Genomic DNA, 14,206 nt, shown 5'->3' with positions numbered 1-14,206 from the left:
ATACATTTATTTAAATCAACATAAAATAGCATAAATGATTGAGTAAGGCAAAAGAAAATCTTAAAATTAAAAGGTAGCCTTGTATCACCATGACAATATGGAGGAAAACATCAAGAAGGAAATAGTCAAATCAAACGTCTGTGAAAATATTCTCTTTCTTCTGTATGGTTATTTGCTTCTTGACAATGCAGAGCTATTAACTGATTATTGGCTATAAGATGGAGAAGTCAACACTGTTATAGACCCATTTTCATTCTTCTCCTTTACAAGCACAAAATAGATCATTGAGATCCAAGCAAAAAAAAAAAAAAAAATTAAACAAAATACAAAAGACCAAAAACTTAATGAAAATGTACTAAAATTTAATCGTTCATAAAAGCTGAAAAATTACCACTTTGAGCATGACAGGACAACACAAGAAGAAATTAGAGTTGGTTTTAGTACAATATATTTTTCAGCATGAGACAAAGAAACCTATTTGTTATTTCTGCCCATCTCTTAATAAAAGAACCATTTTCCAAAATCTCTGTGCAGAAAATGGAATTTATCATAAATTATGGGAAATATGAAAAACGTTGAAAGTTCAACTATAAAACAAAGTAATCCAGGCAAAAACATGTTACTTGATGATGAGCTGGTCCGGTTGAATAGGGAGAAGCGTGTATAGCCCCAGATGCACTTCTGGAGTGTATATTAGCAAGAAGAAGGGGGCTTGGTCATGAAGATGGGGATAAAACAACAAAAAAGTCTAGTATATGATCATGATTAAACTTTTGCAAACATTAATATGATGATTATTTTTAAATGTGGTCATGCTTCTGAAAAGTATTAATGAACAGCATGTTACCCACTTCCCCCGAATGAATCCACAAGAGTCAGGTTAATATAGTCCTTCTTTAAAAATGGCAATTGCAAAAAATTGTAAGAGCTCAAGAAAGACAATTCATTTCTGTTTTATCAGGTATCATGGCTGGGGGGTGGTTTGGGGGAGAGGGAAAAAGTTAAGTTTGTTTGGGAAGGAAAAGCAGAAATGTTGAATATGCGAGAAGACAAACTTCTCTCCACTCCATTCTGTAAGCTGAGGAGCGAGTCTTAATCTGCCTTTGCCAACGTTGTTTCCAATAACTACTGAATGGGGCTGGAATGCTGGCCAGTAGGGCAACAGGTCTTCATCTCAGCATTCTAGGAAATAAAAAACAAATATAAAAAAAAAAAAAAAAATATCATGAGTGACAAAATTTTCCATTATTCAAAATCAACCATAATTCCAATTTTCAATATATTAGGCTATATTTAATTTGTTTTCGTAATGGGATTCAATGGAAGATTCCGTTTTCAGTTTGTCAGTGCCTAAACAATTTCTTCAAAACGCAGGACAGATAAGTTCTGGTACTTGTTACCACCAGCAGGAGGCGATGTAGCTTTGCAACTATAGGTTCAGGCAATGTCCCTGTATTAAAGCCTGCTGAAATTTATAAATTCACCAACAACCCACTGACAATGTTGGGGAAAACTTGCAGAGCCTGATGTTTTCTTTAAAACACACAAAACTACAATATTTTACTACACCATCTCTGCAGAAACCACAGCATTCTGATAAAAACCTTTTATTTGAAGCATAAAATGATCTTTCACCAAAAAGGAAAGGTAATCCTTCCCAAGAATTATCCAACCACTCGGCACTTGTTTGAATATTGTACTTATACATGGACTTGCTGATATTCATTTTTTCCCCTCACAAGTGCATCCAGATGGATGTTCCAACATCTTGATCTTTGAACTGAAATCAGCTAAAACTATAGCCATAAAGTTACTAAACAGATACTGATTTCAGCCTACCAATATTTAGCAAGTATGTTAAAATACTCATTCATAATTCAGAAACCTATCCCATGACTTAATTTCTTTGAACTTATTATGCTTGTGGTTGACCAGTTTTCACAAGCTATGCCCATAAGAGAGAATAATACTGAATGTGTGGAAATAATATTATTAATTATCTTACAAAAAAAACAATAATTTATTCATAATAATAAAAAATGCAAATTGCTAAAAGTTTTTCCAACAGCTGTATTAACCATCACTCTGAGATAAAATAACTGAGATAAACAAAAGCACTGGATACCTGGCTCAGAACTGCTGCTGGGGAGGATGTGTATGTGCATTTTAGAGCAGTGTGCAATTAGACTTCTTTTTGGCTTTCTTCTTTTCCACCGGCGTTTTTCTATTAATCTGTCTGACCAGGTCGTAGAAGATCTGTCACAAACACACACACAGAAAATTAAACAGTACTAAGAGCTGTAAATAGTACTGAATTTGCAACAGCAGTCTAAGCCTAATCTTAGACCAACAGTAGCCAAGTTTCTACACTCCCTATATTATTATTATTATTATTATTATTATTATTATTATTATTAGCTAGGTTTAACTAGCTTTAATCACACAGCCCATAATGATTTGGTGCATGAAATTTCAATTTCAGTTTACAAGAAGCAGACAGACGTTGTTGACTTTGGCAAGTGTACACAGACATCAGACAGACATAAACAAGAAATGACATAAAAAGTAAAAAGTACAGCGAACTCACCTCATTGACATTGATCTTTGATTTGGCAGAGGATTCTAGGAAGGCACAGTTATTCCACTGGCGAGCAAGATTCTGGCCTTGCTCCTTCCCTACAACTCTCTCATCCTCCAGATCACATTTATTCCCCACCAGAATCATTGGCACCTAGTCAGAGAGACAGGTAAGCAAACCACTGACTTGAGACCTGCTTAACAATTTCCTGAATTAGACATGGATTAAACCATGAGTTTAGATGAGGGGTCTCATTTATAAAATGTTCATACATTCAGTTTTGATCTTAAATTCTATGGATTTTATTTTCAATTAAATGTGATGTATAGATCAGAATTTATGAAACACGAAACTGGCATGAACAAATCTTTGTTCTCACACTCTGAATGAAAGACTCTAATGAATAATTTTTTTAATTCAATCAGTGGTAAGATTCTTATTATGAAGCTGTTAAAGGAAACTGACAAATATAAATTGGTGTATTTGTAAGGTGGATATTTTAAAAGAGACCCCGGTTACTCAGGACTAGCCTTAGGCTTAGGCTCAGGCTCAGGCTCAGATATGGTTAAAAAATAATAAATAATGCAGTAGTAATGCTCACATCCTCTGTGTCTTTGACTCTTAAGATCTGTTCCCTCAGGTCTTGAAGGTCGTTAAAGGTGGACTGTGCTGTGATGGAATAGACCAGAGCGAAGCCCTGTCCGTTCTTCATATACAGATCCCTCATCGCTGTAAACTGCTCCTATAACACATACAAATGCAACAGTGTTTAAAGAACCTCAATCACAGCAGTGATCTACATAAGCAGTAAATTTAACAGGCTCATCATAACTGAATTATTTGAAAAATGACCTGTGTCTACCAAATTTTTCTGGTGACCATTCTTAATCTACCATATAATATATTTTAATCAGGGAAGAGTAATCACACTGATCTTAGGTTTTACTGTGCTGTAATGCGTAAAAGTCAATACTGCACTTACTGTGCCGGCTGTGTCAAGGATTTCTAGCATGCATTGCTGCCCATCCACTTCTACTTGCTAGAATGAGAGAGAGAACCAGAATAAGTAAGAATACAAAAATAAGGGAAGGCAAAGGTACACAAACACAAGAGAACAAAGATTAGTCCACCACCAAACATTTCCGTCTGGTCAGGCAAAGTCACAGGCAATTAATATAAGATTTCTCAGATACTGGCCCTGTGTTAAAGTTATTTAAGCCCTTATGAGATACATTTCCTGATTTATCAAATAACCTGCAAGAACTAAAAATGTCAGTGTATGCATATGCATTTTCATCAGGTGGGAATAGAGGTGGAACTTTATTAATCCAACTCTTGCCTGATCTAGAGGCTTGCACTCAAATGCTCTTGACCAATAATACCCGCCCCCACAGAAAGTTTGACCAATTCCACCAGCTACTGCAGTGATTTTTGTTTGTAACTGCCCACAACATTTTCTAATGAATTTAGATGGTTCCATATCCCAAAATATAAAAATAGTAGTTTAAACCACCGTGGCCCTGATCAAGATAAAGCAGTAACTGAAAATGAATGAATAAATAAATAAATGAATGAGTAAAGCCCAATTTACCACAAAAGTGGTAAAGGATTTGTTAATCAAAATGGACTTTCTTTGTCTCTCAAGCTTCATATCTGACAGCCCCTCCAACCTGCATGACACTAAAAACCACCCATTCTCATGACTTTTTCGGTGAGTCCTGTGGGATCCCAGTCCTGACGCCCAGTCCTCTGTGTGGAACAGAAGATACAGATCTCTTGACAGAGATTCCTTCATGCATGCCATCAGCAAAAGGAACCATGATTCTTCTGATCTGTATAGTTTTTGAGCCAATTCACTTATAAATGGCTTTAGTGCTCCTTCTATCCTAGCAAAGTTTGCAGTGAAATTTTTCCTAGCATTTTCACATATTGATTCCACAAATGTGGTAATCTGAGGAATATACACTATTGCTTGATATCACATTGTTGCAGTCTTAGAGGTAGAATGGGGAATTATTTAGAGTTGTTTCAAACACTAATTTTGCACATTTGATAAATTGGACAAAAAAACATGAAATATACACATTTTCAAAACCTTGTCTTACCTTCCTATATGAGTCTTCTATTGTGGGGTCATATTTTTCCACAAATATTCCCTGAACAAACTGCACTGTCTGTGAAGAAAAAGAGAAGCAGAAATGATCACTATTAAGCAACTCCACAGCACTGCTGCAGTTGTACAAAGCAAATCTGTGTAAATTTATTTTATGCACCAATGAACAGTGACCTGATCTAACAACCATGTACGTTTGGTGGCTAGTTTAAAAAACCTGTACAGAGTCTTTAATATCTGGTTTGACACATTTGGAGATCATCATCATCATCATCAGTGTATAGTTTAGTACATGTATTTGCTCTTACCAGTGCAGATTTCCCCACACCTCCCGAGCCCAAGACCACAAGCTTATATTCACGCATGCTGGGGTCTCTCGGCACACACCTCTACAGCCTGCCAACAGAGAGAACAACCACATCAGCACTAAAGCCAGTTCAGATGTTTGACAATTCAAGCTGACTTGTGTGTATTGGGATTATACTTCTATACAATGCCCTATCATGATACATTTGTTTACTTTGTCCATGATGGGACTATCAATCATTTTGGCAATAGAGAGTTTACAAAACAAAAATGAAAATGGACAAAATCTTAGAAAGTACAGTGGATTTCTGTGTATACAGTGAAATGTAGACTGGGTTACAGAAAGAGGTCAGGGATGTTACAGGAAAAGGTCAGAACGGAAGGTCTGATAGTCTTGGTCATAGTCGCAGCTGAAAAACTGAGTCAGCAAGTTTCAGACTTCTATTTCAACTCCTACCATCTCTTCTCTCTCACTGAGTTTCCATCTCCACTGATTTGTCAAAACAAGCCTCTAGCTCAGACAGGACTAGAGACTGATGCTCATTCTTTTTCTCTGACTCTTTTGCACTCATTCTCAGGCCCAGAAAGTCAGCAGACATTTTTCCAAAATTATTTCAGTCATTCGGCAAAATAGTTGTACATGTGAATGACCTTTTCCTCCTTAGTCTCCTTTGGTTACGTTAACTCTTAAATTAAACTAAAGATGGTGATAGCATATGAGAGTACACTGAGCTAATATGCTACACTAGTTCTATGTCTTATTTTGTGTTTTCCAGAAAACTCCCTAGCAGTAACATGACAGATAACAGGAATGGATCGGTGACAAATTTAAAACCACTCGCTTGCTTACTCCCAGCCCCAGTCTCTCCCCCCTTGCTCCATTTCACACTGAACAAGCCATATAAGGACAGCGAACCTACACACTCTTTCTCTCTAAAAATCATTTGACAGCGCTCACATTTACTACTCCCCACTACACCCTTAGTCATACAAAACGTGTTTCAAAAAATATAAAAGAAAATATAGTTTTCTATACCGAATAATAAATTTCTTCCCACAAAAATGTCATTAGACCTCCTACAAGAGGTACAAATGCATCTACATTTTCGTCATGACCCTACTATCAAAACATCCAGATTATATCAATATGCCCCCAAGTCTACACATGCAACATCAATAGCAAACATTTGTGCAAAAAATAAAACAAACCCATCACCAATGAAGGGCTATTTATTTCCTAGCCACTCCACTAATAGAAGTTATTGGTCATTCAAAGCAGTGATTAAAATTAGTGATTAAAAAGAATTGCATTACTACATTCAGTTCTAACAAATGATATGTTTGCAGCAGTGCTTTACTGTAAGCTTGTTCAAATCATTTCTAGTTGAAACAAAGTTCAAGACAGCTGCTGTTGAGAGCACAGAAACAGTTAAACTTAAAAATAAATAAATAAAAAAATAACAGCATGGGCACTTCAACACGAATTAATTCCTTTTTGGCGGGGGGACAAATTAAATTACTGATGTGTTACACAGGGCTGTGAGACCAAACTTAACATCAAATGCTTTTCTGCATATCCCCAAATCTAACTAAATAAAGGTGTTATAGGGATACTGCTCATCATGTACAGGCTAGCAGTGCCAACCACACACACACACACACACACACACACACCTCATTAGCATTGCTAATGCACGCCCCTGCATGGGAGCGAGATGGCAGAGTGGCACGAAGCAAGCATTGTCCTCTTTCACCAGCAAACAAATAAGCACTTGTATTAATGTGAATCTGTGTAAAACAAAATGCACCCCATTTACATATCTATACAAAATACAGAATTAAACAGAAATTAATATCATCATAGTGGCAATATTAGTTGTTTTTTTTTTTTTTTTTTTTTTTTTTTAAATTAAAGGTCATGGACAGCAGTGATCATCTGCCAAGAGAAAAGACAGTGAGGTGTATTCTAATTGCATGGGCTTGAGCAGACCCAAATAAAACGCTAGAGTAACCACTGGTTGCTGTCACAACTCTGACCCTCCTGGTGCTGTGCATTAGTTAGGAACAGAGTTATGGTAAGTGTGAAACAGTCAGCAGCTCTGTACATGTATGTGTTAGCAGCAGCTCTGTGTTAAAGGCAGCCATGTAGATAAGCTGGGTGTTTGATAGCTAGCAGCAACATAGTAGACCAGTAAACTGAAGGCTAATCGCGCTTTTGCTCTCCTGATAAAAGGCTAAAGTGGTTGCAAACAGCGCTTGTTATGCTGCTTTATCTCACACACACACACACACACACACACACACACACACAGCTGCCTTAAACAAAACTGGCAAGGGATTAGAGAAAACAGATGGAAAATGTTTCTGGCTTCAAAGACAAAAGAAAAATTTAAAGCACATGTTCATATTTTAAGCTTTCACTTCTTTTCAGGTTAGGGTTGCTTAAGTTAATTGTACCTCTTCAAATAAAGGAGACTTTAATACATAATAAGTAATAGCTGACGCCTGCCTTACATTTAGTGCATTCTCACTAGAAAAAGAGACTACTGTTCAGAGATGCGTGACCAATAAAGCTTCCTGTGAAATATTTTGTGAACTCTGTGACCAATAACAGTCCTTCTCACAAATGATATGCTTCCACAGATTCCTATGACCATGTTCTGAAATATCATAATTGTGAAAATCCGAGTTTGTCAATAGTGTTGTACAGTATAGCACCGCACTGGCTTTTTAGAGCTACACCAAAAAACAAAAAAAAAAATTATACTAGTGTACACAATTTCAAAATGTCAGTAAGCAAAAAATGAGAAGCCAATGTAGCGTCCATAATGCTGAACACCATTGTGATCTTTGCCTGCTCAAATGTTGGTGCTTTCCTGAGTGGGAGGATTGACCACACCCTATACAGCAGTGAAACACAAACGTCCTGCCTAAAAACACACACACACACACACCAGCTGCACATTACAACTCTATTTCAACTGTTCACAGGATGTATGCAGGATACCTCAACTAAAACAGGTAACAGGAAAAGAAAGATCAACAGCAGCAAGTGATTCACTGTCACATTTGCACTGGCAAAATCCTGAGCAAAATAACTGCCAATTAGTATAATTATATTTAGTATACTCATTAGTATAGAACCAATTAAAAGCAAACTAACTACTAAGTGCTTTTATAAAAGCAAGCTTATGCAGCTTGATTTGACAAGCTGCATAAACTTACTTAAAAACAAGTTCTTAGGTTTAATACAAAATGCGTCACATCATACTTCCATATATAAAGTCATGCCCACGCATATCTGTAAGCCCACAGCAAATAGCTCACCACCTACAGAAACATTCCCGTATGGATTAAAAGAACTAAAACAAGAGATTACTGTTTCACACCTGCATTCATTCAAGAGCCCACAAAATTCAGAAGCAGCATTTATTCCCATCATAGTCAAAATAAAGACTAGAATACTACAGTATAATTTACTGTACAGCTACCTTGTCCATAACTAAAACTTTCTTTGCTCATCACTTGGCTATTTATTTTTTCAAAAAATATGCAGGTGCTAGTTTTAGTCTTGATGTACACTGTGCCTAGGTGATCAGTTGTCAGCAGGGTGATGAACTTATTTCATTATGTTTAGTCACTTTTTTTCTTGCACACCTTTGGTAAAGAAAACAACTGTTTACAAAACGTAAAACTCAAAGTCAGCATTTCAGCAAGTTCTCCACTGCAAACCTTACTATATTAAAAGTTCACATATGCACAAAGCTCATCTTTGGCTGCACAATAATGTCTGTAATATCTGCATTACAAAGACAAATATTTGGATAATTAACAGAAACGCTTTGATAGATTGTGGCACTGGCATTATCCAAATCACCCTAATTATGCTCAAATGAAAGCAGACTAATTGTCGACTGTGACTTGTTATGAATTCACTGATCTGTTTTCAGATGAGGCACGTGTTTGTGCAGCTATGTAATCACACAATCCTATTTTTGTCAATACTGTGCAACATGGCAAAGGTGAGACAAATCCTAGGTGCCTGTTGTAATCTAAAGTCCTAAAAATGCCACTGGAAATCCCTACAGTCTCAACTACACAGAGCCACACATGGACGAAGTTTCTACAAAAAGAAAAAAAAGTCATCTAGTGTTAGGGCTTCACAATTCTTCACAATTCATAGGAATTTTTGGCTTAGAATTGAGATCATGATTCTTACTCGATTCTTTGACCAATACTGTCACTAAAAATATGTATACGTTTTACATTTTTTATATTACTGTAGCAGACCGAGGTAGCTACAATTTCCTAGTGGACGTTTGCTCTGCATGTTGAAATAGTGATTCACTGTCACATTTGTACTCGTGAAATCCTTTAATTATATTAGGGTGCCAAGACTGCAATGTGTCCTCTCAATTAAAAGGAAACCAGCAATATTAATAATCGATAAAATAATTAGCTGTGGAAATGTTTCTGCTCTTCTGCAGATAGCAAAACACAAGCCATTTATAGGTAAAAATCTGTCTTGGTAAGTCGCTCTTTCCATCATGAGTCACTGACAAGTTGAGCGAGATCTTTTAGATGTTGTCTGTTTGTTAGTAATAGGGAATTTAATATTAAGTACATAATATTAAACATTTGTTTGGGACAAAATGCATTATAAATGAACTGTTTCTCTCTTTTCACTGTAGACGTGTGCATGTCATTACATTTTCTGCCCTTGAAAGGTTTAAAGAGAAACATACTTCACAAAGAGAAAAAAGCCAGAGGCCATATAGGAAAAGCCACTTGTGACTGGTCACCTTGGGGGAATCCTTTTTTTTTTTTTTTAAAAAAAAAAAAATGGGTCTATTAATACTCATTTTTTAAAACTATTACTAAGAGTAATTCTCAAAGCATTTTCACTCTATAACTTTAGCAAACTGATTCTTGAATGGTAAATTGTAGAATTTAATAAGCATTGTAGTAATTACTTCAACACAATGAGAAATAATTGACATTTTCATTAAACCTACCATATAAAGTGGCCAAAAAAATCATTTAAATAAGCAAATTAAATACTCGCTTATTTCCATTGTGCCACACATACAGGCTGGCGATCAGCTGAACATACAGAAACATGAACTGTATTTTCATTTAAGAGTTTAATACACACACGGCTACTGCATTAATCACTGATGAACTCTGTTCTCAAAACAAAGCATCATCTGTAGCAACTGCGTTAACCTCACCCTCAAACATTGCTTAAGAGTTTTAAGTGCACTTTATGTACAAATTTAAGAAAAAAATTCTTACCCTGGAACTTTCAGTGCCAATTTTAACTCCTGGTAAGAAAATCTGTGGATATGGGCCCAGGTCTTTATGTACCACAGGCTAGTTAATAAGGTCCATTTAACAAGCTACACAATCAATAGTGCATGTGAAGTAACTGTAAAATAATAAAGCTTCATAAAACATGGATGACTCATCAAGGAACTGAAGTAATAAACTGGAACAAACTGGATGACGCTAAAGCACCGATAATGAGGTTTTGTTTACATAACTGCTTACTGCATCACACACTTTTTTCCATACAAAAAAATGGCTTCAGGTCTCAGGAACTTTCAATAAAGAGAGTCAGATAAACTTAAACCAGCATCACTGAAGCCACAATGGTCAAAGCCTAACATACTCTGAAAACTCCCATCATCCTAATAAGCCATACACCTTTTTTTTTTTTTTTTTTTTTTAAAACACACATGTTGTAGCAAAAGAATGTTGTACTGCTCTGCTTGAAGAAATCATCAGCCTGGTCTATATTAAACCAGGTTACATCATGTTACAATCCTGTAATGAACAGTTGAAAGGGTGTTAGTGAATCAGAGAGGCCGCTGTCAGGATCATCTGTTTGGCTCCCTGTGTAACCAGTAAACATTATGAAATGCCACTGTGAGAGGTTGCTAAGAGCTCGAGAGGCTTCCTGGTATTTACACACTACTAAGCAGATACGGTCCAACAAATACACAAGCAGCATTAGACATCTTCAACCATACAGCACCCACAACATGCAGCAAGTTGTGTTCAGACAATAGATACAGGATACCACTGGACACACCTGGATTAAACCCAAAATAAATACCAATAAAGAGTTTGTCTGGGGAATCTTCAATGGCCTGGCAATTTAGTCCAGGTCTTGGGTTAATCTTTGTTAGGGAACCCAAACTATAATTAGTACCATGACAGTCACCACCCATGACTAGACTTGCACACATGACTAAAAGTGTGTGACACGAATGGAGACCTGAACACTTTATACATATCAAGCTATATAAAGAAGCTTCCTCAAAACAAACATGTATTAATAAACTTGATCAGTTTCAGTTTCAAGTGATCACTATCACTGAAATGTGTAAGTACTTGTAGGCCAGAGGCTGTTTATGCTTGGTCAGAAATAATTTTAAGATGATCAGACAAAACATTTGTTTTGCTATTTTAATGAATTGTTATTCTGAAACTATATTTTAATAAATACCAAAAAAAATGCAGAAAAGGTCAAATTAATAACCAAAATAAACTGTAAGTTTGAGCAAACTCAAAGTACTATTCTTTACCATATGTACATAAGGTGATGTGTCCAGAAAAGTTAAGCCAGACCCAAAAAAAAAAAACCCTCCAATTGGCATTCTCACCATTCACGTGCCTTCTCAGTAATTCTTATTTTTACGAATCAGACAGTTTTACTTCTGCAAATTTTGTAACCATTCATAGCACACAATAGTTGGATACATATTAGAGGCCTACAAAATCTTGGTTTTACTTGTGACTTCTCCAACTTCCCTTTGCAAACGAAAGAATGCTCATACTTGCGCAATGTGGAAGACTGGAAGAGATGGTTAAAGTAAAATAATATAGACATATAGAGAGGAATGACCCTACGACATCTTTAAAGGTTTGCACTGTTTCCAATATCATTAATAAAACTTTTCTTATATGATCTGCCACTGCTAAATCTTTTACAGAGATCTGGGTCAATCTCAAAAAACACTGTAACAGACTGCCATTATTATTATTATTATTATTATTATTAAGTGATTAATTAGGCACTGAGAAACGCCCATCAGAGCATCACTGCTAGGATTTGTGCATATGGGTCAGAGCTGTGTGTGCGTGTAAATCATTCACTGGTTAGTTAAGAAGTACGACATGAAACACTCATATGTAAATAACTGGCATAAGAGTAACTGTCTTCTGTAACTGTAACAGGGCTAAACCATAGCATGTTCCGTCCATATAACCGAAAACTATGCTAAATAGCTAACAAGAATAGGTAACAAGACCATCTCGTAGAAGTGACATAATGCTTAATATAAAAACCAATTTCTAAACATTACAAGCTAATCAGCTATAGATACAAATGCTTAAAGAAGTTTTTGCTAGGTTAGCCGCCTGGCTAACGCCGAACTCAATATAGACAGCTATCTGCCGACTAGCTAGCTAACTTAGCTAGATAACACACACCCAGTTGGCGGAGTAGCTACGCAAGTTTGAGTTCCCTTCAGCTGTGAACTTGCGGTAACTCTTTAGACCACACTACACAAGACAGGTAACTAAAGACCACACAGAAAGTTGTAGCTAAATGTGTAGCGGTATCTCATCTTTCGCCGCCATATTTGAGCGAGCGCCACTCTTTCAGCTTTAGCTTGCTAACCCCGACTAGCGCTAGCTAGCTAACCAAACACTGTGGTATGTTTATACGGGACTAGCGACGCCTGCTAGCTACCTTAGCTCACTAGCTTTGCGCCGGCCGCGCGCCTTAGTAACACCGTATTCTCCTGGTTTTTGAGTTTTGAAGCTATTCCTATTCACTCGAAACCCTGTTACTGTGGTTGTTGTTCGAGTGTATAGCGCTGTCTCGGGACAGGCTCGTCCATATGACCAAGTTTGATGAAGAGATAAAGTTAGCAGTGGAACTCACCGTGCGTTGTTTCTCGCCGCTCCGCCTGGCGCTGAGAGCAGCGACTCCGAGCTCGCGCCTGTAAACGTCATTCTCCTGCTTCCCACAGCGTCCTTAAAAGGGCAACGGCGTAGACACTGTGACCCGAGTAGCACACACGGCATTGCTCACGGATTAAAACAACAGCGCCAAGGCATGTGTGTGCACTTAGTTAACAGTTTCTGCACCTACCTTGTATCTACCTTCACTGGCTATTTTATCACGTTGGTATACTTTGGTACAATTTGTTGATATACACTTTGTATACAAGGAAAAGTCTACTCTAAAACACATGAAATATGTTTATATTGAAATATTTGTGCAGATTGTAGCCAGATGTTTCACAAAGGGGTGGCCAGGTTAGATCCAGTGACTTTACTGGGGTGTGGTACCCCTAGTATTGGGTAAAATACTAATGTGCATCCGTAGAAAAGTACATAATGTGGCTAGTTTTAGCATCAAAGTTGAAGCTTTGGAACCTTATCTGCTACCTGGATTAAGAATGACATTCAGTGGGCTCAGGTTGCACAGTTTGTGACTTGGTTTGAGGCCTCTAAATATTAACTCATAGACTTGATATATTAATATGTTGCCAGACCTTATTAAAAATAAGCACCATATCACCTCAGAGGCTCAATAACTTCACCAATTACTACAGCTCATTTGTTCATGCAGTGTGTATCAGCATCTGACTTGGTATACAGGAAAACTCCTCCCTAAAACACAGTTATATATGTTCATATTGAAATATTTGTGCAGGGTGTAGCCAGAAGTGTTACAAAGGGGTGGCCAGGTTAGAATCGATGCCTTTGCTGGGATGGCAATCAGTGGTGGGGTGTGCATCCATAGAAAATGACATAATTAGGCTAACGCTATGTGTTTATGGCCTGAGTAGAATCCCCACTGAACATAAAAGGCACATACCTAGGCAAAATTAGTTTGTTGGCAGACTCTTACCCCAAAAGACTGAGTGCTTTATTACAAACAATATGTGCTTTAACAAAGTACTAGTATTAGGGGTGCACACACTTATGCGTCCCTTTTCTATTAATTGGGCTGAGAAAATATATATTTCCGCAAATATGTTATAGTTTTATACCCCTAAAAGCCATTTTTCCATCTCCTTAAAATGCAAACTACAAGCCTCTTATTCCACCCATGAGCCTTGGGTTGTCAGTTCCACTGTTCACCCCTCTACACACTGTCATAAATTGAATATTACAAGGTCAGGTTCTTC

General features: G+C 37.0%; 1 protein-coding gene across 1 annotated transcript; it reads right to left on the bottom strand.

Annotated features, from left to right (window-relative positions):
* Positions 1 to 341: 341 nt before the first annotated feature.
* rap1aa (RAP1A, member of RAS oncogene family a) lies at positions 342 to 13,096 on the bottom strand. Its single transcript, XM_026913306.3, has 8 exons — positions 12,952 to 13,096; positions 5,000 to 5,087; positions 4,684 to 4,752; positions 3,561 to 3,617; positions 3,180 to 3,320; positions 2,588 to 2,731; positions 2,126 to 2,256; positions 342 to 1,182 (listed from the first exon to the last, which is right to left on the bottom strand). Exons 2-7 carry the CDS (start codon positions 5,054 to 5,056, stop codon positions 2,167 to 2,169), a joined length of 558 nt encoding a protein of 185 aa, XP_026769107.1. The 5' UTR covers positions 5,057 to 5,087; positions 12,952 to 13,096; the 3' UTR covers positions 342 to 1,182; positions 2,126 to 2,166.
* Between the last annotated feature and the right edge of the window lie 1,110 nt (positions 13,097 to 14,206).

The sequence above is a fragment of the Pangasianodon hypophthalmus genome, chromosome 8 (genome assembly GCF_027358585.1).
Source record: "Pangasianodon hypophthalmus isolate fPanHyp1 chromosome 8, fPanHyp1.pri, whole genome shotgun sequence".
In the NCBI taxonomy this organism is placed as follows: Eukaryota; Metazoa; Chordata; class Actinopteri; order Siluriformes; family Pangasiidae; genus Pangasianodon; species Pangasianodon hypophthalmus.
This window is presented reverse-complemented; position numbering and strand designations above follow the sequence as displayed.

What these genes read in the sequence shown, in the direction of transcription:
- rap1aa (XM_026913306.3), bottom strand. Translation starts at nt 5,056, where the DNA reads ATGCGTGAATATAAGCTTGTGGTCTTGGGCTCGGGAGGTGTGGGGAAA. An exon ending in GTGTGGGGAAATCTGCACTG is followed by an intron (nt 4,753 to 4,999) that starts GTAAGAGCAAAT and finishes TTTTCTTCACAG; the next exon opens with ACAGTGCAGTTTGTTCAGGG. An exon ending in CAAAGATCAATGTCAATGAG is followed by an intron (nt 2,257 to 2,587) that starts GTGAGTTCGCTG and finishes TGTTTGTGACAG; the next exon opens with ATCTTCTACGACCTGGTCAG.